This window comes from Ornithorhynchus anatinus, chromosome 7 (assembly GCF_004115215.2).
Source record: "Ornithorhynchus anatinus isolate Pmale09 chromosome 7, mOrnAna1.pri.v4, whole genome shotgun sequence".
NCBI classification, from domain to species: Eukaryota; Metazoa; Chordata; class Mammalia; order Monotremata; family Ornithorhynchidae; genus Ornithorhynchus; species Ornithorhynchus anatinus.
This window is the reverse complement of record NC_041734.1, coordinates 20,394,274-20,421,601: the sequence shown is the minus strand read 5'-3', so window position 1 is coordinate 20,421,601 and position 27,328 is coordinate 20,394,274. Positions and strand designations below refer to the sequence as shown.

The window sequence follows — 27,328 nt, the reverse complement described above, 5'->3', positions numbered from 1 at the left end:
AAATAATATATAGAAATATAGATAAGTGCTGTGGGGAGGGGAGCAGAGGGAGGGAGAGGAAGAATGGGGAGGGGCAGAGGAAAAGGCTTGGTCTGGGAAGGCCTCCTGGAGGAGGTGCGCTCTCAGAAGGGCTTTGAATAATAATGTTGGTATTTGTTAAGCGCTTACTATGTGCAGAGCACTGTTCTAAGCGCTGGGGAAGACACAGGGGAATCAGGTTGTCCCATACAGGGCTCACAGTCTTAATCCCCATTTCACAGATGAGGTAACAGAGGCACAGAGAAGTTAAGTGACTTGCCCAAAGTCACACAGCTGACAAGTGGCAGAGCCGGGATTCAAACCCATGACCTCAGACTCCAAAGCCCGGGCTCTTTTCACTGAGCCACGCAAGCGCTTAGTACAGTACTTTGCACACATCAAGCGCTCAATATGTACGACGGAATAGTACAGCGTGGACTAGTGGAAAGGGGAGAGGCCTGGGAGTCAGAGGACCTGGTTTCCAATCCCGCCTCTGTCATTTGCCTGCTGTGTGACCTTGGGCGAAATCACTTAACTTCTCTGGGCCTCAGTCCCCTTGTTGGTAAAACAGGGCTGCTCCCTCCTACCTAGTCCGTGAGCCCCATGTAGGATGGAGACTGTGTTCCACATGATTACCTTGTGCCTATCCCAGCACTTAAAACAGTGTTTGACACATAGTAAATGCTTAATGAAGACCTCAATTATTATCAGTATCACCTTCAAGACATCATACAGAAGAAGACAAAGGAATCGGGGTGATCCAGACCACCAAAACATCAAGGGAACAATAAAGCAAGAGAAGAGAAATAGCATTTCCACTCCCGTGATGGGAAGCGCTTAGTACAGTGCTCTGCGTAGAGTAAGTGCTCTATAAACACGATTGAATCAATGAATGCTGATCTGAAAGGACTCCCACAGGTTTTATAATTCTTGGTAAGAGCACGCAATTAGGGATGGAGGCGCGGATGGATTTCAGATTCCCACCCGGTATTTACCTTCAGAGATTCTTTCAAATCTCCTGCCGAGATGCCATCCTGGTCCTCTTCCTCATCGCTCAGCTGGTCCTGGGAGCAGTAGTGGGTACTGTATGCGGAGTGCTCTTCTATGGCCTCTATCCAGCTCTGAAAGCAAACCGAGTATTGAGAAAAAAACCATTCAGAGCAACGAAAGAGCAATCTGAGCATCCTAGAAGAGTAGGAAACAACAAGCAGCAGAACGAAAATCGGGGAAGCAGCCTGGCCTTAATGGACGGAGCCAGGGCTTGCAGGTAGGGGGATCTGGGTTCTAATCCCGCCGGCTCTGCCACCTGTCTGCGTGCGAGAGTCACCTCAAGGCGCTGCACCTCAGTTTTCTCATTTGTACAATGGAAACTCACTACCTGTTCTCCCTCCTTTTTGGACTGGGAGCCCCATGTGGGATGGGGGACTGTGTCAGACTTGCTTAGCGTGCATCTACCTCAACGCTTAGTACAGTGCGTGGCACACAGTAAGAGCTTAGTCAGAGGTCGTGGGCTCCTACCCCGCCTCTGCCACTTGTCAGCTGTGTGACCTTGGGCAAGACACTTCACTTCTCTGTGCCTCAGTTCCCTCATCTGTAAAATGGGGCTGAAGACTGTGAGCCCCATATTGGACAACCCGATTACCTTCTATCTACCCCAGCACTTAGAACAGTGCTTGGCACTTAGTAAATGCTTAGCAAATACCAACACTATTATTAACAAATACCACTGTTATTTTTATTAGTAAATCAATACCAGCATCAGAAACAATAGTTTACTTTAAAAAAATGACTTGCGACCTTGGTTCAGATGAGAATTTGTTTTAGTTGCATTTGAAAAAGAAAACTCATTTCCAAATTCTCATCATTCCTAGGACAGTCGTACAGGATTATCAGGACAACAGTGTCATTCAGGCACCCTAAAGAAACTGACTACCAGAGGGACAAAAATTACTAGATGAATGTGTTTTCACTAAGCTTTTAGAGATAATATCAAGGTTTATACATTGCTTTTCGTGAATTCCATGTGATAATCCCGGTTTACGATATGGTGTTTTGCACATCAGAAATGCTCAACCAATGGTTAATAATGAAAAAAGGTAAACAGATGACATGAGTCTGACCACCTCAAAAAACAATATGAGGTAAAATATGATTAATCCAGATATACAATGAGATTTAACCTGGACAGAGCCAAGATTTGAGATTCTAGAATTTGGAATCCTCAAAATACTGAACTTTTACTGTGAAAGGCACAGAGATACCTAAATGTGGTCTGGTTTTCTTTCACAGTTACTCCAAGCCAACACCTTGAAGGCAAAATACTCCCCCTCTAGTCTATATATTCCCTGCAGGCAGGGATCGTCTCTACTTACACCACCGTACTGTCCTTCCCTAAGCACTCAGTACAGAGCCCTGCATGCAGTAAGTGCTCAGTAAATACTACAGTCTATGGGAGCCACCAACCCCTTAAATCTTAACTCTGCCGCTGAGTCGCCAGTTACTTTAGCCGCCGTACATCTTTGCTGAGCACAAAACACAGAAAGAACCACTGATGTGCTCCTTACAGTGCCAAAATAATAACTTAAAAATTGCAAAAAGCATTTGGTGGAAAAAAGTAGATGTGGAAAAAAAAATCATTGTAATGATCCCAATGGTGATTTTTCCATGGGCCAAAAATACCTGTAAAAAGGGAGAAAAAACCTACCTACACGATCTAGATTAAAAACAAAAGACAAAAAACAGAAGACCACAACTTTTTTATCATTTCTACCGTCTCCAGGTCTGACGAGACCAAGAGACGTCCCCACAGCAAGACTTCAACGTCCCTCAAATTAAATCAAGAGAAATTCTGTTTGCCCCCAAATTTATAGCTATTTTTTTTTTTAAAAAGGAGCTTGAATCTGAAAAGTTACCTCTCTCGACTGCTGAAGGTTATTTTTAGGAACTCGGAAACAATGAATACTGTCATCGAAGCATTTAACAAAGAAAAGGCAGCTGTCAGTGGACTTTACCTTAGATAAAAAGGAAAACAGTAGTAGACATGAAACATCCAATCTCTTATAACACTGTACATCTCTGAACATATCTGCCTGTGAAACTCTGGAAATACAAATGGGTTTCAGTTTGCTCTTGCTGGACAATTTGAGAAAACAGCTGAAAGAAAAAAGAGGGGAAACCTTAAAATGAAAGTTCATAGTGGGAGGGGAGTATGGAAGTTAACCGGAAGACTGACAACACTCTAGTAAAGAATGGCAGGCCCCAAATATACGGAATTAATCTGAAAATAAAATTGGCTACATGGGCCTGACAACAATTTCACGTTCAACACTGGCTTAAAACACATCCGATACTCCCCTACAGAATTATAGGCTGCATGCTTAGGAAGAAGCTAATCCATTCATTCATTCAATAGTATTTATTGAGCCCTTACTATGTGCAGAACACTGGACTAAGCGCTTGGAATGTACCATTCGGCAAGAGATAGAGACCATCCCTGCCCAATGATGGGCTCACAGTCTAATCGGGCGAGACATATGGCAGAGCAAAACAGAACGAAAGATAAACAAGACAACATTATCACGATAAATAGAATCAAGAGGATGACAGAATCTAATCTTATGTGACAATATGCTGCACAAATAAAAGCACTAGAAGAACTCAAAAAGATAATTATTCCCAGAATCAAAGGCCCGAAAACATCCTTGAGCTCAGTCTATTAACTGGAGGGACCACACTAGAATTACCCCAGACGGGTCCCTGTTTATCTTAGTCTTAAAAACTTCCAGAAAAGACTATTCTAACATTAGAAGGCAGGGTTCCACGCCCACCAACTCTGTTGTACTGTCCTCTCCCAAGCGCTCAGTTCAGGGTTCTGCACACAGTATGGGCTCAATAAATAAATACCACTGATTAATTCCCCCCAAATTAGTCAGGAACAATGGCAACATGTCAAATCATTTTTAATTAGACTGTAAGCTCACAGTAGGGAACGTGTCAACCAACTCTGTCACGGGAGCAGCGAGGCTCAGCGGGAAGAGCCCGGGCTTGGGAGTCAGAGGTCATGGGTTTGAATCCCGGCTCTGCCACTTGTCAGCTGTGTGACTGTGGGCAAGTCACTTAACTTCTCTATGCCTCAGTTACCTCATCTGTCAAATGGGGATTAAGACTGTGAGCCTCATGTGGGACAACCTGATTACCCTGCATCACCCCAGTGCTTAGAACAGTGCTCTGCACATAGTAAGCATTTAATAAATACCAACATTATTATTATTATTATTATATTGTAGTCTTCTGAGTGCTCAGTACAACATTCTGCACATAGGAAGCGTTCAGTAAATACGACTGAGTGATTAACTTGGGCTGAAATTTGAACCCGAGCTAGCTTGAGGAGACACTTATACGCCATAGAGCAGCCCCCAAAATAAGGCCTTATCCGCATGCTCAGAACTTGGGGAAAAAAAAATGAAGGTGAGCCCAAAAGAAATTTGGTAGTAGGGCCTTCAAAAGATTTAATGTACTCTGCCTCACCTTCCCGTTCTTTTTAATTTGGTTATCCTAAGGGTCTGTGTTTGCAGGCATTTGAGTTGATTTGATGCCAATGGGTGTATGTATTAAATATCTAAATATAGGTATTAAATATCTAAATAGATTCCTGTACATACCTGTAATTTCTTTATGTTAATAATCTGTATCCCCACCCGCTGGAGACCTTGAGATCATTTTAGTTTGGGAATGTGTCTGTTTACTGTTGTACTGTAGTCTCCCAGGCACTTAATACAGTGCTCTGCACACAGTGAGCGCTCAATAAATATGACTGAATGAATTCCCACTTTAATTCGCCCTCCCTTCTGCCACGGCCTACACACTTGGGTCTGTACCCCTTAACCACTTTGATTCTCATCCCACTGGCAGCCCCTCAGCACTCGAATCCTTAGAGTCTTCCACTTTCCCTCTCTGAAATTTCTTTTCACGTCTAAATCTTCTCCTCTAGACTGTATATGGGCAGGGGCTACTGTAGTCTATTTGCCAAGCGCTTAGTTCAGTGCTCTGCACCCAGAAAGCACTCAGTAAATGCCACAGATTGATTGACCAAGGGGCCACAGGGAAAGATTACGGTTGGAAATGGTACGGGTGGGTGAGATCATCTAGTTTCTTTGGCCGAATGGAGTTTTCAAGAGCCCGGCGGTCTCGGGAAAGCGTGGCCGGATGGGAATGTAGAATCGTTTCCGCTCTCCTTCCTCTCTTACCGTGCAGAGGGCTTGGGTCAAGTGCTTGCAGCCTTGGCGGTGAGCGTTACTCCCTGCATCAGCCCTTCAGAGAGAAAGGAAATACTGTTACCTCCCGGTAGCAGTTGGGATGAATCAAATCTCTGTCCGAAGCGTTCCGTTCCCAAATGACAAGGCACGACCAGTGAGGTCTCAAAACTTACTGTTTCCTATACCACGAGAGGACTCCATGCTCTAACACTATCCAGAAAAGTCGCCAACCAAAAAACCTTGAGCTCTGTGGGGAGGAAACGATGAACGGTTTAGAGTTGCCATCTGTAACTTCACTTCTCTGGGCCCCAGTTACCTCAGCTGTAAAATGGGGATTTGAGACTGGGAGCCCCGTGTGGGAAAGGAACTGGGTCCAACCCGATTTGCATGTATTCACCCCAGTGCTTCGTGCAGTGCCTCACATATAGTAAGCACTTAAATACCGTAATTATTATCATTAACAACAAAATAGCGGGCTCCGCAGAGGTCAGTCGGCCAGAGTTTTTATTAACACGTGATCCAGGACTAAATGTGAGTTTTGATATCATAAAAGAACAATAGCAATTATAGTCAAAACTGGCTCTCTGACATCCTGGAGAGTTCAGTACATCAAGAACTCCAATTAACTGCGTGTAAGGGCTGCCCAACCAGGGGCTTCCTAGAGTCCTACAGAAGACGAGAGAAGCAGCGTGGCTTAGAGGATAGAGGTCAGGCCTGGGAGTCGGAAGGACCCGGGTGCTAAACCGGACTCCGGCACTTGTCTGCTGTGTGATCTTGGGCAAGTAGCTTCATTTTCTCTGTGCCTCAGTTACCTCATCTGTCAAATGGGGATTAACTGTGAGCCTCACGTGGGACAACCTGATTACCCTGTATCTACCCCAGCACTGAGAACAGTGCTCTGCACATAGTAAGCGCTTAACAAATACCAACATTATTATTATTATTATACACCCCCTCAGCATTATCACACTTCAAATTCAGTGTGTTTGTTTGAGCAAATACGTCTTTCGACTACCTTCTCTGAAGAGACATTAATCCTGAGAATAGAAGGAAATCATTTCTATGGTAGCGCAAATCCCATCTCAATGCACCCCGAGGAAAGGCGTTCTCCCTTTTGGAGAAATTGGGTTAGGGTCCAAGAATGGAGGAAGATTGCAGACCACATAACCCAACAACATTCCTTTTCCAAACACCTGGTCCAGGTCCACTTAGCAAGAGTTCTGTCAGAACCGCCCCAGACTCCAGAAACACTTTCAAAATGCTGTTTCCGACGGCAGATACGTCGGCGGGAGGCTAAAACACACGTACCTTCCAGAGAGGGCCTTCGTAACGTCTCAGAAGTTTGTAGAAAACCTGTAAGAGACATTTTCCTATTAATCGAGTGTCTTTTCTTCCCTCAACATCTGCGATTGACGAAAGCCCACTCTCACACATACCTTACTACCTCCGAGCATGTGCTTCATTTCGGCTCCCTGGGCCAGGTCCATGGGCCGCTGATCTGTAAGAGATGAGATAAGACAGCGGTATTCTATGCCTCCGTCAGTATGCGCATTCATGGGAGGGAGCGTGACCTGATGGAGAGAGCGCAGGGCTGGGAGTTGGGGAGACCTGGGCTCTAATTTTGGCTCCATCACTCACTTGCAGTGTGACCTTGGGCAAATCACTTAACTTCTCCGTGCCTCAGTTTCTTTATCTGTAAAATGTGGATTAAATATCTGTTCTCCCTACCCTTAAGACTGTGAGACCCCGTGGGACAGGGGCTGTGTCCAATCTGATTAGACTGCGTCTATCCCGGTGCTTACCACATAGTAAGTGGTTAACAATACAATTAGTACTACTCTTGAAGACACATTCGGTTGTGAATTAAATCAATGGTTTTTACTGAGCACTTACTGTGTGCTTGGGAGTGCAATACAGGCACAACGCTGGTATAGACAGAAGCAGCGTGGCACAGTAGATAGAGCACAGACCTGGGATCTAATCCCGGTTCTGCCACTTGTCTGCTGAGGGACCTTGGGCAAGTCAATTCACTTCTCCGGGCTTCAGTTCCCTCATCTGCAAAATGGGGCTTCAGGCTCCCTCCTACTTTGACTGTGAGCCTTATGTGGGACCTGATTATCCAGCATCTACCCCGGCGCTTAGTACAGTGCTTGGCCCATTGCCAGAGGGACCTGGGTTCTAATCCTGCCTCCACCACCCGTCTGCTGTGTGACCTTGGGCAAGTCATTTCACTTCTCTGGGCCTCAGTTACCTCATCTGTAAAATGAGGATTAAGATAGGGCGCCCCACATGGGACAGGGACTGGGTCCACCCCGATTTGCTTGTATCCAACCCCAGCATTTAGTACAGTGCCTGCACATAGTAAGTACCTAAAAATACCATCGAAAAAATCCTCTCTTCTTTTCCACCTCATAAACCACCTATCATTTCCCTGCCTTTTCTACCCCAGCTCTGCCACTTGTCTGCTGTGTGACCGTGGGCAAGTCACTTCACTTCTCTGGGCCTCAGTTCCCGCATCTGTAATAGGGGATTAGGACTTTGAGCCCCACATGAGACAGGGACTGTGTCCAACCTCATTTGTTTGCCCCGCCCCAGTGCTTAGTAGAGTGCCTGGCACATAGTAAGCGCTTAACCAATACCATCATCATCATTATTATTATCATTACAACCCATCTCTCTCTGCTGCTTCTTTACTGACCCAGGGAACCAGGCAGACTACTGAAAATCTGAATAGGCTCCAAAGTCTAGAAACACTTAGCTCCCTCCCCTGAGTTCCGCGCCTCTGCCACCTCTAATCTCACCCTATTTCTTGGGGGGGATGACCTGAGAGTAGAGGCCTCTCTGCTGCTTCCCCACAGCCGCTGATTTTCCATTTTGGGGGATGTTGGATTATGCTTTGAGCTGCGGTCATGGGGCAACAGCTAGAGTTCAGAACTATCTTTGGGACCAAGCTCCCGGACAAGGGTATCATGGGCCCAGGACTCCCCGCCAGGAAGCTGTCTGGACTGGTTTCTTCACACGTACTCAAAACCTTTGGCTTTATCAACTGAAACGTGTTACGTAGTCTCGGAATAATTTGCTCAGATCTTTATATTTAGACGAGAATTGTGTTCCCTTTGGGCATTGGGAACACTTAGCTCCCTCTAGACTGTAAGCTCACTGTCGGCAGGGAATGTGTCTATTGTTATATTGTACGCTCCCCAGGGCTCAGTACAGTGCTCTGCACACAGTGAGCGCTCAATAAATTCCCTTGGACTCCTTACTCGGCCGGGCTGACCTCCCAGTCTCCTGTCTCTCCCCACTCCAGTTCATACTTCTCTCTGCTGCTCAGATCATTTTTTACAAAAATGTTCGGGACGAGTCTCCCCACTCCTCAAAAAAAACTCCAGTGGCTGCCCATTCACCTCGGCATCAGACAAAAATTCTTCACCATTGGCTTTAAAGCAGTCAATCACCTTGGCCCCTCCTACTTGACCTCGCTACTGTCCTACTACAACCCAGACCCCACAATTCGCTCCTCTGGTGCTAACCGCCTCACTGTGCCTCGATCTTGTCTAACCCGCCGCCACCGACCCCTCACCCACATCCTGCCTCTGGCCTGATACAATCTCCCTTCTCAAATCTAACCAAAATTACTCTCCTCCCATTCAAAGCCTTTCATTTTCTCCCACTCCCTTCTCCGTCTCTCTGACTTGCTCCCTGTGATCCTTCCTTCTCCTAGCCCCAGAGTATTTCTGTCCCTATCTGTAATTGATTTATTTATATTGATGTCTGCCTCACCGTCTCTAGACTCTAAGCTCGTTGTGCGCATGGAATGTGACTGTTTATTGTTGGATTGTACTCTCCCAAGCGCTTAGTATAGTGGTCTGTACCCAGTAAGCACTTAAGAAATATCATTATTATTTTTATTATTTGGTAAGCGCTTCCCATATGCCAAGCACTGGGGTAGATACAAGGTAATCAGGTTGGATCCAGTCCCCATCCCCCCAAGGGGCTCCCATTCTTCATCCCCATTTTCCAAATGAGGGAACTGAGGCCCAGAGAAGGGAAGCAACCTGCCCAGGGTCACCCGGCAGACAGGTGGCGGAGCCGGGATCAGAACCTATGACCTTCTGACTCCCGGGCTGGGGCTCTAGCCACTAAGGCAGCGAGCCCTTCGACAAATGCCATCGCTGGAGAGGAGTGAGCTGTCGGGACTTACCGTTTTGGTTTCTTCTGCCGGGATCGGCCCCGCTCTTCAGGAGCTTCAGCGCGCACTGCTTATGGGCCCGGTAGGCTGCACAGTGCAACGGCGTATTCCCCAGCGGGTCCGAACAGTTCACGTCTGGCGGGGTGGCACTGTTCAGCTGCAAACCAGAGAGGCGGTTTCAGGGAACCAACTCCAATGCGCAAGGAAGCAGCACGGGGTCGTGGAAAGATCCCGGGCCTAGGAGGCAGAGGACCCGGGTTCTGAGCCCGATTCCGCCGCTTATCTGCTGGGAGACCTCGGGCAAGGGGCTTCACTTCTCCGGCCCTCGGGTTCCTCGTCTACGAAATGGGGATTAAGACTGGGACAGGGACTGTGTCCAACCTAATTATCTTGCATCTACCCCGGCCCTCAGTAGGGTGCCTGGCAAACAGACCGAGGGTGAGGTGGGGATGGAAGACGGGAACGAGGGGTTGACGGTCCGAGAGACGAGATGGAGGGAGGTTGGTACAATGGGGAGAGCTGATTGGGTGCCTTAATGCCATTTGTTTGACACGGAGATGGATGGGTAACCACTAGAGGCTTTTGAGGAGGGGAGACGAACATGCACGGAACCATTTAAAAAAAAAAAATGATCCGGGCGGCCAAGTGAAAAATGGTCTGGAGTGGGGAGAGACAGGAGGCAGGGAAGAGGCTGATACAGTAGTTCGGGTAGGATGTGATATGGGCCTGGATCAGTGTGGTGACAGGATGGAGAGCAACGGGCAGATTCTAGAGGGGTTATAAAAGTAGAATCAACAGCATTTGGTGAAGACTGAAAATGTGGGTGTTTGGCATAGAAGGCAGTTACCAGACACCACAATCATTATTAGTAATAATATGAGTTTAGTACAGGGCTCTTTACCCAGTAAGCCTTCAATAAATATGATTAACTGATTGATTAATAGTTGAAGGCCCGGGACCCAACACTGTCTGGAGTCCTGTTGCCAAGAGGGATATGATGGCTACAGGAATTTGGGGAAGTTCAGGAAGTTTGGGGGCTGAGGGACAGAAGGTGGGAAGACTGATGGGATCGCACTTTCCTCCTTCACCTCTTCCTAATCCACTGGATCCTGCACAGGCAACTAGGAGCATTCCTGGATTCATTAAGAGAAGCAGCGTGGCTCAGTGGAAAGAGCACGGGCCTGGGAATCAGAGGTCATGGGTTCTAATCCCAGCTCTGCCACTTGTCAGCTGTGTGACTTTGGCCACGTCACTTAACCTTTCTGGGCCTCAGTTACCTCATCTGGAAAATGGGGATTAAGACTGTGAGCCCCACGTGGGACAACTTAATCACCTTGCATTTCCACCAGTGCTTAGAACAGTGCTTTGCATATAGTGAGTGCTTAACAAATACCATCATTATTATTATTAAGAAGCCTTCCCTGTCTAAGCCCTCCTCTCTTTTTCTCCCACTCCCTTCCGCATCACCCTGAACTGCTCCCTTCATTCAGCACCCCAAGGCACTGATGTATATATCTGCAATTTATGTATTTATTTATGTCTCCCCCTCTAGACTATGAACTCGCTGTGGGCAGGGAATGTATCTATTGTGATACTGTACTCTCTCGAGTGCTCAGTACAGTGTCATGCACATAGTAAGCGCTCAGTAAAAAAGAAATCAAACCATTAAGGTAACAGTTTTCTTCCACTACAGACACACTCAAGAATGGCCTCCCAACCCCAGGCAATCAAAAAAAGTCCGTTTCATAACTGACTTCAGGGGCCTTCTTTCTTCTGTTGCATTTCTGCTCTAGAGCTCTCCGTTCTACCCAGATCACTCCCCAAGTGTTACTTTGCTGATGGTTTCCAGGGAACGGACGGTCTTCGCTAACCGCGCAACCCACAGAATAAATTGAGGCCGATGCTTACCAATACTGTGAGTTCGGCTGTGTTTCCTTCCCGTGCGGCTGCCAGAAGCAATTCTTCAAGTTTCCTTTGTTGGGTTTTTTCTACCGCTGTTGGGGACCAAAAAAAAAATGAAAAGTCAATAGAAGTACTACTCTTCTGTCACTGATGAAGACTCTAGCGAATTTCAACATGAAGTTGATGAATGCAATGCAACAATAACGAAAGAAAGAAAAAGACGCACTCTAGATGTGGTTTCTGAGCCTGGAACGGGCAGACGGATGGAGCTGTCTACAGTGAAATCCAGCCATCGATCAATGGTATTTTTGAGTGCTTATTATATGCAGAGCACTGCACAATACAACACAGTTAGCGGACACGTGCCCTGAAAAGAACAGGTTTACAAGGAGAAGCAGAAGGGCTAGAAATGAAACTCAGGAACATTTTCTCTAATTTTAGCGGACACACGGATGTTCATGGAGAAGCAGCGTGGCCTAGTGGAAAGTGTACGGACCTGGGAGTCGGAGGACTTGGGTTCTAATCCCGACTCTGCCACTTGGCTGCCAAGGCAAGTCACTTAACTTCTCTGTGCCTCAGTTACTTCACCTGTAAAATTGGGATTAAGAATTTGATCTTCATATGGGATACAGACCGTGTCCAACCTGATTACCCCAGCGCTTGGTTGAGTGCCTGGCGCATAGTAAGCGCTTTACAAATCCCTTGGGGGAAATGCCCAACAAGAGAGAATGGAAAGCCACATGAAGACTTTTATAAGTGTTGCTTTCTACCAATTATGTTGGTAATCAATCAGTGGCATTTATTGAGCACTTACTGTGTGCACAGCACAGTACTAAGCACTTGGGAGACTATAACATCACAGAGTTGGTAGACACTTTCCCAGTTCAGGTGGCGGGGAGAGACAGACATTAGGATAAATACATTACAGACACATGTATGTGCTGTAGGGATGGGGTGAATAACTTCTCTGTGCCTCAGTTACCTCAACTGTAAAATGGGGGTTGAGACTGTGAGCCCATGTGGGACCTGACTGCCTTGTATCTACCCCAGCGCTTAGAACAGTCCTCGGCACATAGTAAGCGCTTAACAAATACCACTGTTATTATTATTATTAATATCAAGGGCTTAAAGGGGTCAGATCCAAGTGCCAGGGCAGGGGAGAAGGGAGTAGGGGAAATGAGGGCTTACACGGGACAGGTCTCTGGGAGAAGATGTGATGTTAATCAGGCTTTTAAGATGGGGAGAGCAGGGGTCTGTCGGATAAAAAAGAGAAGCAGCGTGGCTCAGTGGAAAGAGCCCAGGCTTGGGAGTCAGAGGTCATGGGTTCTAATCCCCGCTCCGCCACTTGTCAGATGTGTGACTTTGGACAAGTCACTTGACTTCTCTGTGCCTCAGTTACCTCATCTGTCAAATGGGGATTAAGACTGTGAGCCCCACGTGGGACAACCTGATCACCTTGTATTAATGTTGGTATTTGTTATGCGCTTATTACGTGCAGAGCACTGTTCTAAGCGCTGGGGTAGATACAGGGTAATCAGGTCATCCCACGTGAGGCTCACAGTTAATCCCCATTTGACAGATGAGGTAACTGAGGCCCAGAGAAGTGAAGTGACTTGCCCACAGTCACACAGCTGACAAGTGGCAGAGCCGGGAGTCGAACTCATGACCTCTGACTCCGAAGCCCAGGCTCTTTCCACTGAGCCATGCTGCTTCCCTTGTAACCCCCCCCCCCAAGGTTTAGAACAGAGCTTTGCACATAGAAAGCACTTAACAAATGCCATTATTATTATATAAAGGGGGAAGGAGTTCCACGCCAAAGGGAGACTGGTGGCGAGATAGTCAGGGTCGAGGTACAGTGAGTAGGTTGGTTTTGGAGGAGTGAAGCCTGCTGGCTGGGTTGTAGGAGGAGCTTGCTGAGGTAACGTTTTGGGGGCGGGGGGCGAACTGATTGAGTCTTTTAATGCTGACGGGGAGGGGTTTCTGTTTGATGCGGAAGTGGATGGGCAACCACTGGAGGTTCTTGGGGACTAGACAAGGGTAGAAAAATGTTCTGGGCAGCAGAGTGAAGTATGATCTGGAGTGGTGACAGAGGAAGCGGGGAGGTCAGTGAGAAGGCAGATGCCCTAAGCAAGGCGGGAAAGGCTAAGTGCTTGGATCAGTGTGGTAACCATTCATACACTCATTCATTCAGTCGTATTTATTGAGCACTTACTGCGTGCACAGCACTGTACTAAGCACTTGGAAAGTACAATTGGGCAACAGATAGAGACAATCCCTACCCAACAATGGGCTCACAGTTTAGAAGGGGAAAACAGACAACAAAACAAAACAAGTAGACAGGCAGGTAACGATAGGGATGGAGAAGAAAAGGTGAATTTTAGCGAATGTCGCTTACTGTGTGCAGTCCATTCATTCATCCATTCGGTTGCATTTAAGGGCTTATTGTGTGCAGAGCACTGTACTGAGCACTTGGGAAACAATACAGCAATATTGGGAATAGTGAGCACTTGGGAAACGATACAACAATAAACAGTGACATTCCCTGCCCACAAGGAGCTCGCAGCCTAGAGATGGGAGAGACAGACATCGATACAAAGTCCACTTAATAGGTGCTAGGTAAGTTGAGAATAACCCGGTAGCACTTTCCCTGACTACGGGGGGGGGGGGGGGGGGGGGGGGGGTGCTTACCTTCCAGCATGTTTCTTATTTCTTTGTCATGAGTAACATCTTTGGCAGTCTGTCCACTCCCATTGACAACAGCTGTATCTGCATTATACTGTAAAAGCAGCATTACCAATTCCTGAAAGGCCCCCCCAAAAAAAGAGTGAGAAAAGAAAAAATTACTAAAGTACCAGAGTATTGAAAGTGACCCTCTAAACTGGTCGTGGGTTCTAATCCCGGCTCCACCACCTGTCAGCTGTGTGACTTTGGGCAAGTCACTTGACTTCTCTGTGCCTCATCGATTCTGTAAAATGGTAATGAAGACTGTGAGTCCTACGTGGGACAACCTGCTTACCTTGTATCTACCCCAGCGCTTAGAACAGTGCTTGGTACATAGTAAGTGCTTAACAAATATCATAATTATTAAAAACCATGGATTGATTGATTCTAGCAATATATCACTTCTCCAATTTAGTAACTATGGTAAAAAACTATGGTGGAGACCTGAGGTGTCAACATGAGCCTCTATCAAGTTTAGATTTAGCAGCTACTCTGGATGGAACACCGTCCCATCTGGCTCTTTTATTCCTGGAAACAAGAGTCATGCATTCACTCAATCGTATTGATTGAATGCTTACTGGAGGCAGAGCACTGTACTAAGTGCTTGGGAGAGTACAATATTACAATAAACAGACACATTCCCTTCCCACAGTGAGCTTGCAGTTCAGAGGGGGAGTCCCCTACCCTCAGGGAGTTCACAACCTAAGAACTGATTCCAAATCCAGTAAATACCCAGCTTAACCTAAGGCGAGCAGAATAATTAATCACAGACTTCCCTGACACTTAACTTGAGAACTTGCCCTAAGGCTGTGCGATCATTTGAAACAAATGGGACTATATGGGAAGAAGCAACTCACTCCTCTGGACCTAGGAGATACGACATTAGTATTTGGCGCCTCAGGGAAAAAGAAGAATGAATCGAATGACTAAATGCCAATTTTTTTTTCTTGAGTCTACTGATGGAACACTTTGGCTGTTGCAAATTTCTGTATCTGAACATATCAAGAGTCTTAGGAGAGCACATTACTGTTGGGCGACAGTAATAATTGTGGTTTTTGTTAGCTGCTTCCTATAAGAAAGGCCACGTGGCCTAGTGGCAAGGGCATAGGCTTGAGAGTCAGAAGACATGGGTTCTAATCCCGGCTCCGTCACCTGTCTGCTGTGGTACCTTGGGCAAGTCACTTCGCTTTTCTGTGCCTCAGTTACCTCCTCTGTAGACTGGGGATGAAGACTGTGCGCCCCACGTGGGACAACCTGATTACCTCCTATCGACCCCAGCGCTTAGAACAGTGCTTGGCACATAGTAAGCGTTTAACAGATATCACTATTATTATTATATGCCAAGCACTGTTCTAAGCGCTGGGCTAGGTCAATCAAGTCAAATGTATTTATTGAGGGCTTAGTGTGTGCAGAGCACTGTATTTATGTTGATATTATACTCTTCCGAGGGAGGTCAGCAAGTAGGCTGGTACAGTAATCAAGGCAGGTAGGATAAGTGATTGGATTAATATGGCAGCGGTTTGGATGAAGAGGACGGGGTGGATTTCATCGACATTGGGAAGGATGAACTGACAGAACCTGGTGACAGACTGAATATGTGGGCTGAATGAGAGAGATGAGTTGAGAACGATGCCACGGTTACAGGTTGTGAGACTGAGAGGATAGTGGTGCTGTCGACAGTGCCAGGAAAATGAGGGGGAGGGCAGGGTTTGGATGGGACGATAAAGGAGCTCAGTTTTGTACAGGTTACGTTTGAGGTGTCGGCGAGACACCCGAGTAGAGAAGTCCTGAAGGCAGGAAGAACTGCGAGACTGCAGAGGAGGAGAGAGATCAGGGCCAGGAGACGTAGATTTGGGAATCACCTATATGGAGATGGTAGTTGTAGCCATAGGAGCAAAGGAGTTCACCAAGGGTGTTCGTGTAGACAGAGAACAGAAGAGGGACCCAGAACTGAAACTTGAGGGACCCCCCAGTTAGGATGTGGGAGGCAGAGAAGCCCCCCATGAAAGACACGGAGAAGGAGCAGCCCGAGATAGAAGAAGAACCAGGAGAGGACCGAATCAGTTAAGTCAAAGTTGCTTCCAAGAGAAAGGGCAGGGGGGTCGACAGTGTTGAGCAGCGCTGAGCGGTTGAGGAGGATTAAGATGGAGTAGAGGCCGCTGGATTTGGCAAGAAGGAGATCGGTGGCCTTTGAGAAGGCAGTTTCTGCGGCAATGGGGGGCGGAAGCCAGATTGGAGGGTGTCAAGGAGGGAACTGGAGGAGAGGAAGTGTAGACAACTTCCTCAAGTATGTTCCTATTAGTTGGATATCTAAAATGTTATCATCTTCCAAATTGCTGAGGTCCCATTCTACACCGGGATCAGGCTTCTCACCTTCCGCCCGGTGAAGGCTGCCCGATGGAGCGGAGTATCTCCCATGTCGTTCAGCACGTTCACTTCTGCTCCCGCCTGGCAAAAACAGAAACACACCTATATGAGATGAATGCCACAGTTCATGTAAAAAGTCTGCAGGAATGCCATTCTTATGTCCTTTATCAGGAGATAAGAGTCAAATGCAAATGCAAAGAGTGAGGGTAAAATTAAAAAAACCCAATCCATAGGTAAGAGAACTGAGATGTCGCTGTAGGGTTTTTCTCTTTTTAATTAATCGCTGTTTTCTGTTCTGAGGAAGAGCATAGCCGAGTGGAAAGAGCACAAGCCTGGGAGTCAGAGGATTTGGGTTACAAATCCAGGCTCCGCCACTTTGTCTGCAGTGTCACCGTGGGCAAGTCACTTAATTTTCCTGTGCCTCAGTTCCCATGTCTGCAAAATGGGAATTCCATACCTGCTCTCCCTCCCATTTAGACTGACACCCCATTTTGGAACCTGATCATCTTATATCTAGCCCAAACTTAGTACTGAGCATTTAGAACTTAACAAATGACACAATTATGATTATCTTCCTTATACTGGGCAAGAATAATCTGAATGGATGGGGAGGATGCTCTAAGGAAAGAAGTACCTATGCCAACCCCCTCGGCCTGACTGGGGGTTTGGCACACGTTAAAGGAAGTGACTGTTTGGTATTTTATTACGACACTGTTGGGGTTATCCCTGCTTCTGCCCAGGAGAGAAGAGGAGGATCTGGAGATAGAGACACAACCACTGCTTGGGGAGAGCGATTTTCCCCACAGAGGGCACCAGCCATCCATCAACCGCGGCTCCTGACTGCAATTTCGGAAGAATTCGATATTGCGGCCATCCGCCGAGCTCATCAGAGGCAACAGGCAGAAGTCAGAGGTTGGGAAGGGAGGGAGTCCCCCTCATGTCCCTACCAGGATCTGAACTGGGATCCCAGACCCTCCCTTCCTCCACCGAAGCCCAGACCGCAATGGGCTTGGGGGTAGGTTCATCCCTGCTCTCCCATCCAACCATAGATCAGGGTTGCAATGGAGCAGTGTGGCCTAGTGGAAAGAGCACAGGCCTGGAAGTCAGAGGACCCGGGTTTTCAACCTGGCTCTGCCACGTGCCTGCTGTGAAATCGAGCAAGTCACTTCACTTCTCTGTTCCTTGGTCACCTCATCTGCAAAATGAGTTTTCAATACCTGTTCACCTTCCTAATTAGACCGTGAGCCCTATGTGGGACAGGGACTATGTCTGACCTGATTCTCTCATGTCGCCTCCAGTAGTTAGAACAGTGCTTGACACACAGTAAGCGTTTAACAAATACCACAGTTATTTTTTTTAATGGTGTTTGTTAAGCATTTACTAAGTGCCAGGCACCGTACTAAGCACTGGGGTAGATACAAGGTAATCAGGTTGTCCCACATGGGGCTCACAATTTTAATCCCCATTTTACAGATGAGGGAACTGAGGCACAGAGAAGTGACTTGCCCAAGACGGATTAGAACCCGGGTCTTTCTGACTCCCAGGCCCAGGCTCTCGCCACTGGACCGTTCTGCTTCTCAAGACTGTGCATCTGTCATTTGGCAGGGATTGTCTCTATATGTTGCCGAATTGTATGTTCCAAGCGCTTAGTACAGTGCTCTGCACATAGTAAGCACTTAATAAATACTATTGAATGAATTATCATCACCATTATTGTTTATTATTAACAAGGCAAAAGCTGGGCCCTGTTTCAGATCTCCTTGTTGGTGAGACTGATGGGGATGCAGGAAAGGGAAGGAGGAAAGAAAAATCCTTAAGTCTGCCCAAAATACCTCTTTGGGGGGTCTTTTGCAAGTGAGTTTCACTTTTAAAAAAGATTGTTTGCCTTGCGTGGTTTGTGACACATCCTTAGAGCCTCCTGAAACCTACGGACTATTTGTGAACTCCACGTGGGCCACGCAAGAAGCAGCCCCTGATTCAGCCCCCACTTAAAATTGTATCATTGGAAACCTAAGAGGTAGAGGTGGGCTTGGAATTAACCACACACTTCGCTCCTCTAACGCCAACCTTCTCAATGTACCTCTATCTTTTCTATCTCACCGTTGACCTCTCACCCACGTCCTGCCTTTGGCCTGGAACGTTCTCCCTCCTCAACTCTGACGATTTCTCTCCACTACACTTCAAAGCCTTATTGAAGGCACATAAGAGTAATAATTATGTTGGCATTTGTTAAGTGCTTCCTATGTGCCAAGCACCATTCTAAGCGTTGGGGTAGATACAGGGTCATCGGGTTGTCCCACCTGGGGCTCACAGTCTTAATCCCCATTTTCCAGATGAGGTAACTGAGGCACCGAGAAGTGAAGTGACTTTCCCAAAGTCACACAGCTGACAAGCTGTGGAGCCGGGATTAGAACCCACGACCTCTGACTCCTAAGCCTGGGCTCTTTCCACTAAGCCATGCTGCTTCTCTCCATTCACATCTCCCTCAAGATGCCTTCCCTGACTAAGCCCCCCTTTCCTCTTCTCCCACTCCCTTCTGCGTCGCCCAGACTTGTTCTCTTTATTCATCACCCCCTCCCAGCCCCACTTATGTACAGATCTGTAGTTTATTTTTCATAATTTCCGTCTCACCCCCCAAGACTGTAAGCTCACTGTGGGCAGGGAATGCGACGGTTTATTCTTATAGTGTGCTCTCCCAAACTCTCAGTACAGTGCTCTGCACACAGTAAGCGCTCAATAAGAGCGACTGAATGAAAGAATGAATAATTGGATTCAAGGCATCCACTCAAGCGCCCCTTCACAGCAAAGCTTCCAGATGATTAATCTGTCCATGAGTCCCAAGCCACTGCGTGGGTTAATACTCTTTTAAAATTAAGGCCCCTCCTAAGAGAGATTCCCACAAAATAAGGTTCACCCAATCTGTCTCCTCCACTAGGTCATGATGAGGAGAGGCAGAGCTGTTTCACATAACATTTTATCCAAACGAACTAAAGCAAAGGGCTTCATGAGGCCATGCAGGAATTTGTAGCTCGGGACAGAGGCTACTAGTTTACGTTTGTTGCGAGGTAAAAATGAAGGGTGGCAGTGGGCCCATGTACCTTCAGCAAATCCTGGACCACTTGGCCATGTCCAAAATAGCACGCCAGGTGAAGCGGTGTCCAACCCAAGTTAGATTTGCTTCTACCTGAAAATGGAACCAAACAAGGTGAACCAAGTTTCTCATTTCCAAAAAAACATACACACAGTTGGATTTTTCTTCAAAAAAGAAATTAAATGTACTTATCAAACAATCTGTCCCCATAAGGCCGATTCAACTATTTTTTTCTGAAAGGTGGAGTGAGACAAGTATAAAGGGATTTTGTTTTTTTTAACCACTTTACTGCAGTACGATTGATTGGCTGAGGATGACTGGATTTTAATGCTTTTTCTTCTAGGACAAACTCACTTTGAAATAACCCAGCAAAGCTTGCTTTAGAAGTTGAGGACTAGACTGTAAACTCATCTCTAGACCAGAAGCTCCTTATGGGCAGGGAATGTGTTTGTTATATCATTGTCGGTCCACTCCAGAGCACTCCAGTGCCCTCCATACATTAAGCGCTCAATAAATACCACTGATGACAGTAGTAACCACTGGGTACAATGTGCCGTCCTGAGCACTTGGTAAAGTATAGAGATATGAAGACATGCTCCCTGTCCACAAAGAGCTTACAATCCATTCTGGTTTAAAGACTTCCCTCCCCCTCCCCTTAAATATTTCCAGTATTTTCAGTGACTCGAATAAAGTGAGTAAAGCCCATTTCAAATGGGCATTAGGTAATGGCAGATCTATTTAACACAGATTATGATGAAACTCTAGGCAACTGGTTAGACCACAGTGCCTTTGTGCTGAATAGGCAGTGAAAGATAGGAGAAAATGATGTATTTAAAAATCTATGCATTTGAGAAAAACTAATTAAAAAACCTATTATTGGTGCATACCTACAGAGCTATCTGACCATGCTACTGTAGCATTTTTGCCAAGTTTTCATGTATTTATATTGTTTTGGTCCCTTTTTTGAATCTTGTGAAGACATGAATATACTTTACATTATTCCTTATGGGAATTACACATCACCTCACTTAATCCTCAGTTTTCCCAGAAACCAATTAAAGATACTAACCAGGGTTCGGGGATGTTTGACTATCCCAACTATATTTGCCTCTACGGGAATTTACAAAGGGGTAGTCTAACGCACAGACTCTTCCAAACCGTGGAGAATCAAACTTCAAAGTAGCCTGGAAGGTGAAGGTAACACAAAGGGCCAGTTCCTCTCACTAACGGATTTACCCTCTCCTAACTCTCCCTCAAACAAAAGAGAAATGAGGGCTCTTCATTTCAACTGCAGAAGAAAAGGCAGGGTAAGGCAATAAATGATGGGACTGGTTTGCCCAAAGTCGAGAGGTGCTAGACGTAGACGCATTCAGGGAAATCACGATCCTACAAGTATTCAGGGAGACCATAAATTCCCTGTGGGCTCTGAGAAGGAGACAGGGGATTCCCTCTGTGTACGGGGAAGGCCATGAAAACAAGCTCAGAATGTGCTCGGGGAAAACTCCCTCGCCCAAGAGACGTTACATCCATTGAGGGAGGTCGCCATCATGAAATGAATTTAACAGTGTAGGCCAGAAACGCCGGGCCTGTCCGCAAGAAAGAACTCTAACTCCACCTTTGCAGTTGATGTTAGCAACCACCTCCTTTCTCTCCACGGTTTCCAACAGCTGTCTGACTTCTTCTGTTTTTCCATTCCGGGCATCGTGGAGAAGTTGTTGTTCTGCCTCTGTGCTCATTTCTAGTTGAAAGGACACAGATTACTGATCGTTTGCTAAAGACTTTTAATAATGATTCTTTCCCCACCCTTTAAGAACACAGTCAAGTTTATGCTCACAGAATCCCTCGGGAATTCATGCATTCATTTCAATTCATTCATTCAATCATATTTGCTGACCACTTACTGCATGCACAGCACTGTACTAAGTGCTTGGGAGAGTGCAATATGACCATAACAGACACATTTCCTGCCCAGGAATGTGGAGGATGTGATGGCATGCTCTCCATAGAGAGCAGTGGATCCTGGATGTCATATTCTGGACAAAATTCCCTCGGTCAGTGGATTCTCCACTTTTTGGTGGCCACGAGAAATTGCTAAATATTCAGAACTTGTGGTGCATTTCCACCTAAATTCCATATTTATTATGGTACTTGTTAAGTGCTTACTACATGCCAAACACCATACTAAGTGCTGGGGGTAGATATGGCATACTATCGAACATGGTCCTCATCCCATATGGGGTCCCAGGCCTGTTCTGGAGGGTGGGAGAGGCATAAAGAAGAACAGGAATTTAACTCCTGTTTTACAGATGAGGAGACAGGCACAGAGAAGCTAAGGGATTTGCCCAGGGTCTGAAAGCAGGCAAGTGGCAGGGCTGGAATTAGAACCCAGATGGATTTCGCCCAATGGGAAGAGATATCACATGAGAGGAAGCAGAAGTAAAGATCAGCTTCCAAGTGAGGTGAGGCAGGGTAGGAGGGCGCTCCATCGGTATGCCCTCTCTATTCCAAGTGTTGTTCTCTAAAGCCAATCGGTCGTATTTATTGAACACTTACTGTGTGTAGAGCACTGTACAAAGCGCTTGGGAGAGCACAATATAACAGTCACCTCCCCTCCTTCAAAGCCTTAGTGAGGGCACATTTCCTCCAAGAGGCCTTCCCTAACTAAGCCCTCTTTTCCTCTTCTCCCACGCCCTTCCACGTGGCCCTGACTTGCTCCCTTTATTCATCACCACTCCCGGCCCCACAGCACTTATGTCCATACCTGTAATTTCATTTATAGTAATGTCTGCTCCCTCTCTAGACTCTAAGTTCATGGTGAGCGGGGAATGTGTCTGTTTACAGTTACACTGTACTCTCTATTGTTACACTGTACCCTCCCATGTGCTTAGTAGAGTGTGCAGCACACAGTAAGCACTTCATAAATACGACTGAATGAATAAAAGATATCTGGAAGGGAGGGCATTTTTAAAACTCACAATAAAGTCTGGCCCATGGAATGCAATTTTCACACTTGGAAGAGAGCTGATTTCTCTTCCTGAATGCCCGATTTCTGAAGTACCTGCTCTTTACAGATTAATGTTAAAATGATGAAAATGCAAACTTCATTCTCTGTTGACACACAATGGAGAAATTGAGCCCTGAATCATTTCACCCTCTTACTGAAATACAGACACAAAAAAATCAAATGATGGATGACCCTGTGGCCGAGCAGGTACAAAACAGGCTTGGGAGCCAGATGACCTGGGCTCTGATCCTGACTCAGCCACTTGCCTGTTGTGTAACCCTGGGCAAGTCACCTTACTCCTTTGTGCTTCAGTTTCCTCATCTGCAAAATGGGGATTCAATACCTCTTCTCCTTCCTCCTTAGACTCAGGTCCCATTGTGGGCCCTGATTATCTTGTCTTTACCCCAGGGTTTAGAAGACTGCTTGACACAGTAAGAGTTTAACAAATAGCACTTAAAAAAAACTGCTATTTTAGCAGCATGAGTTTATATGGTATAATTTATTCAAAAACAAGAGTTAAAATATCACCTGTACTCAATAGCTTTGGGAATTTGAGCTGTTTCACCTGATGACCATTAGACTTCTGCCTAATCTAACCTTCTATCAGAAATGAGATTAGTGAGAATGGTAGTGCTTGTTTTACTGTTAAATCAACACTGATAAATACTTGCTCAACTTGTGGATTAGGCTTTTTAAGTAAACATTCACCCAAAGAGCACATATTCATAGAAAATCCAGTATGGTCAGGTAGAGAAACTACCTGGTTTGGGGGTCACAAGACTATTTTTGGTTCCTGGTCTGACCGGGATATAACGCTAATTATGGTACTTGTTCAGCACTTCCTAGGTGCCAAGCACTGTACTAAGCGCTGGAGTAGATACAAGTTAATCAGGTTGGACACAGTCCCTGTCTCACACGGGGCTCACACTCTTAGCACCATTTTATAGATGAGGTAACTGAGGCACACAGAAGTGTAGTGACTTGCCCATGGTTACACAGCTGACAGGGGGCAGAGCCGGGATTAGAACCCACATCCTTCCGAGTCCCAGGCCCAGTCAGTCACCCTGGAACCTGCCTGTGAATTTTCCTGGAAAAAATCGCTCAATAGGACTGGTGGGGAGATGCCAGACCCGGGGGCCAGACCTTAGGTTCTAGTCATGGCTCTGCTTTTGGGCCTGCTGTGTGACCTTGGGGAAGTCACAACTTCTCTGGCCCTGTTTCCTCATCACCAAGACAGGAAGAACAAGTCCTGCCTCACTACCTCTAAAGGGCCTTTGAGAGGAGAAGAGAAGAAAACTGATAAAATAATAACAATGGTGCCTTTTAAAAACTTAATATGTGCCAAAGCACTGTTCTAAGCACTGGGGTAGATTCAAGTTAGTCAAGTTAGACACAGTCCCTGTTCCACCTGGAGCTCATAGTCTTAATCTCCATTTTACGTATGAAGGAACTGAGGCCCAGAGAAGTGAAGTCACTTGCCCGAGTTCACACAGCTGACAAGTGGTGAAGCTCGGATTAGAATCCATGACTTTCTGACTCCCAGGCCCGAGATCTATCCACTAAGCCATGCTGGGCTTTGGAAAAATTACAAGTCCCGGGTTAGTTACTTTGGGGTTAGCTCCTTTTGGCTAATAATGTCTGTCTTCGCTTCCTACGACTGCATCAGCATCTCCTACATCCCCCCAAATCTGGCTTCCGCCCCCTTCGCTCCACAGAAACAGCCCTAAGGTCACCAATGAGCCCTCAATAAATCTGTTTGACTGATCCACAGCATCGCTAAAATTCACCTTTTCTTCTCCATCCCTATTGTTACCTGCCTGTCTACTTGTTTTGTTGTCCATCTCCCCTTTCTAGACTGTGAGCCCGTTGCTGGGTATGGATTGTCTCTATCTGTTGCCGAATTGTACTTTCCAAGTGCTTAGTACAGTGCTCTGCACCCAGTAAGCACTCAATAAATACAATCGAGTGAATGAACTTCTCACCAAATCTGACGGCCTCTCGGCTATCTCCGACGCCGTAGACCACCCCCTTCTCCTTGAAAATTTACCCAACCTTAATAATCATAACTGGGGTATTTGTGAAGTGCTTACTATATGCCAGGCACTGTATTAAGCGCTGGGGTGGATGCAAGCAAATCTGATTGGACACAGTCCCTGTCCCATGGCAGGTTCACAGTCTCAATCCCCATTTTAGAGATGAGGTAACTGAGGCCCTGAGGAGTGAAGTGATTTGCCCAGTCACAGAGGAGACAAATGGTGGAGCCGGGATTAGAACTCCTGACCTTCTGACTCGCAGGCCTGTGCTCTAGCCGCTAGGCCATGTTTTTCTCAAACCTCAGCTTCATGGACTCTGTCCTCTCCTGGTTCTCCTCTTATCTCTCTGGCCGTTCGTTCTCGGTCTCTCGTTCTCGGTCTCCTTGGTGGGCTCCTCCTCTCCCTCCCATCCCGACTGTTGTGGTTCCTCGAAGGGCAGTTCTTGATCCCCTTCTGTTCTCCATCACCACTCACTCCCTTGGTGACCTCATTCGCTCCCACGGCTTCAACTACCACCTCTATGTAGGTGATTCCCAAATCTACATCTCCAGCCCTGACCTCTCCCCTTCCTTGCGATCTCACGTTTCTTCCTGCCTTCAAGACGTATCAACTCGGACGAACCCGCCAACACCTCAAACTAAACCTGTCCAAAACTGAACCCCTTATCTTCCATCCACCCATCCTACCCCATCCTCCCCTTCGCCGTAGACAACACCAAGATCCTCCCTATCTCCCAAGGCCATGAGCTTGGCCTCGTCCTCAACACGTCTCTCTCATTCCACCCACATATTCACTGTCGGCAAATCCTGACGGTTCTACTTTCACAACACCACTAAAATCCACCCTTTCCTCTCCATCCAAACTGCTACCGCGCTGGTCCCAGCACTTCTCCTGTCCCGCCTCGATTACTGCATGTGCCTCCTCGCCGACCTCCCAGCCTCCTGCCTCTCCTCACTCCAATCCATACTTCATTTTGTTGCACGTATTTTGATCAAAAAAAAGTTCAGTCCCTGTCTCTCCACTAAAGATCCTCCAATGGTTGCCCCTCCATCTCCACATCAAACGGAAATTCCTTCCCGTCAGCTTTAAAGCCCTGCATCAGCTCACCCCATCCTACCTCACACCTCACTAATCACCTACCCCTTCCCCACATCCTCCCCTTGGCTAGGAACTCCCTCCCCCTCCCTACACACCAGACCACCACTCTCTCCACCTTCAAAGTATTATTAATTTCACATCTCCTCCAAAAGACCTTCCCTAATTAAGCTCTCTTTTCCCCAGCTTGCTCTAATAATAACAATGTTTGGTATTTGTTAAGCGCTTACTATGTGCAGTGCACTTTCTAAGCGCTGGGGTAGATATGGGGTAACCAGATTGTCCCACGTGAGGCTCACAGTCTTAATCCCCATTTTACAGATGAGGTAGCTGAGGCACAGAGAAGTTAAGTGACTTGCCCACAGTCACACAGCTGACAAGTGGCAGGGCCAGGATTCGAACCCATGACCTCTGACTCCCAAGCCCGGGCTCTTTCCACTGAGCCACGCTGCTTCCCACGTGTTACCCACGCTCTACCTTCTGTGCCATCCAATTGCCTGCATCTGTTTCCTTTGGATATGTGGTATTCACCCCAAACTCACAGCACTTAAGTACATATCTTGAAATTATACACTACAAATTACTTATTCATATTAATATCTGTCTCCCCTTCTAGACTCTAAGCTTGTTATGGGCAGGGAATGTTTCTGCTAATCCTGTTGTACTGTACTCTCCCAGTCACTCAGTACAATGCTCTGAACATAGTAAGTGTTCAATAAATACCACTGATTATCTTGCCAATGTTACTTATATAACAAAAGCCCATAAAATTATCTTCCAGGTGCACTTAATACCCAAGTAGCTACCCACACATAATTAGAAGCAGAAATAATTCACACACCAACATGCCTTATGTACTCGTGGCTCAGTGGAAAGAGCCCGGGCTTCGGAGTCAGAGGTCATGAGTTCGACTCCCGGCTCTTCCACTTGTCAGCTGTGTGACTGTGGGAAAGTCACTTAACTTCTCTGTGCCTCAGTTACCTCATCTGTAAAATAGGGATTAACTGTGAGCCTCACGTGGGACAACCTGATTACCCTGTATCTACCCCAGAGCTTAGAACAGTGCTCTGCACATAGTAAGTGCTTAACAAATACCAACATTATTATTACACTTTCAAAACATCTGTAAAATTACACATCACAAACGCAATGTTAGGTTACATCTTCAAATATAACTTTTTTCGTTACTAAACTTTTGCAGTAATCACACCAAAATTAGTGTGACAACTTGAAGTATGTGCTATAAATTTACCCAAGCAGAACTTCTGCTTACCCACACAGATTTAGAGGCACAAATAATTCACACACCAACATGCCTTATGTACTGTTGTGTACATTTTCAAAACATTTGTAAAATTACACATCACAAATACAATGCCAGATTACATCTTCAAAACATTTGTGAAATTACACATCACAAATACAGTGTTAGAGGACATCTTAAAATATAGCTTTTTATCATTACTAAACCTTTGCGATATTTACACACAAATTAGTGTGATTACTTTGAAGTATGTGCTATAAATTTTAGATCACTCGGACGGTTGCCCAAAATAAAGCTTACCAATTTATCTGAAGTACATTTTAGCACTCTGGGAATTGGGCACCACTAAATAATTTATTTTACGTGCTGAAAGAAAGCGCAACACATTC

The 27,328-nt window shown here is 46.3% G+C and overlaps 1 protein-coding gene across 2 annotated transcripts in view; it reads right to left on the bottom strand.

Moving 5' to 3' along the window:
* The window catches only part of OSBPL1A (oxysterol binding protein like 1A), a 140,402-nt gene extending 119,103 nt beyond the window's left edge, over positions 1-21,299 (bottom strand). For both annotated transcript variants that reach the window (XM_029068555.2, XM_029068556.2), the window contains exons 1-12: positions 21,159-21,299; positions 19,551-19,636; positions 16,459-16,533; positions 14,053-14,164; positions 11,371-11,456; positions 9,475-9,619; positions 6,710-6,771; positions 6,582-6,626; positions 5,447-5,520; positions 5,265-5,328; positions 2,931-3,029; positions 1,014-1,139 (exon numbers count right to left, since the gene is read on the bottom strand). In XM_029068555.2, coding sequence (XP_028924388.1) covers positions 1,014-1,139; positions 2,931-3,029; positions 5,265-5,328; positions 5,447-5,520; positions 6,582-6,626; positions 6,710-6,771; positions 9,475-9,619; positions 11,371-11,456; positions 14,053-14,164; positions 16,459-16,533; positions 19,551-19,636; positions 21,159-21,279 — 1,095 coding nt within the window. In that variant the 5' untranslated portion in view covers positions 21,280-21,299. The remainder of the gene's footprint in view (positions 1-1,013; positions 1,140-2,930; positions 3,030-5,264; positions 5,329-5,446; positions 5,521-6,581; positions 6,627-6,709; positions 6,772-9,474; positions 9,620-11,370; positions 11,457-14,052; positions 14,165-16,458; positions 16,534-19,550; positions 19,637-21,158) is intronic.
* Between the last annotated feature and the right edge of the window lie 6,029 nt (positions 21,300-27,328).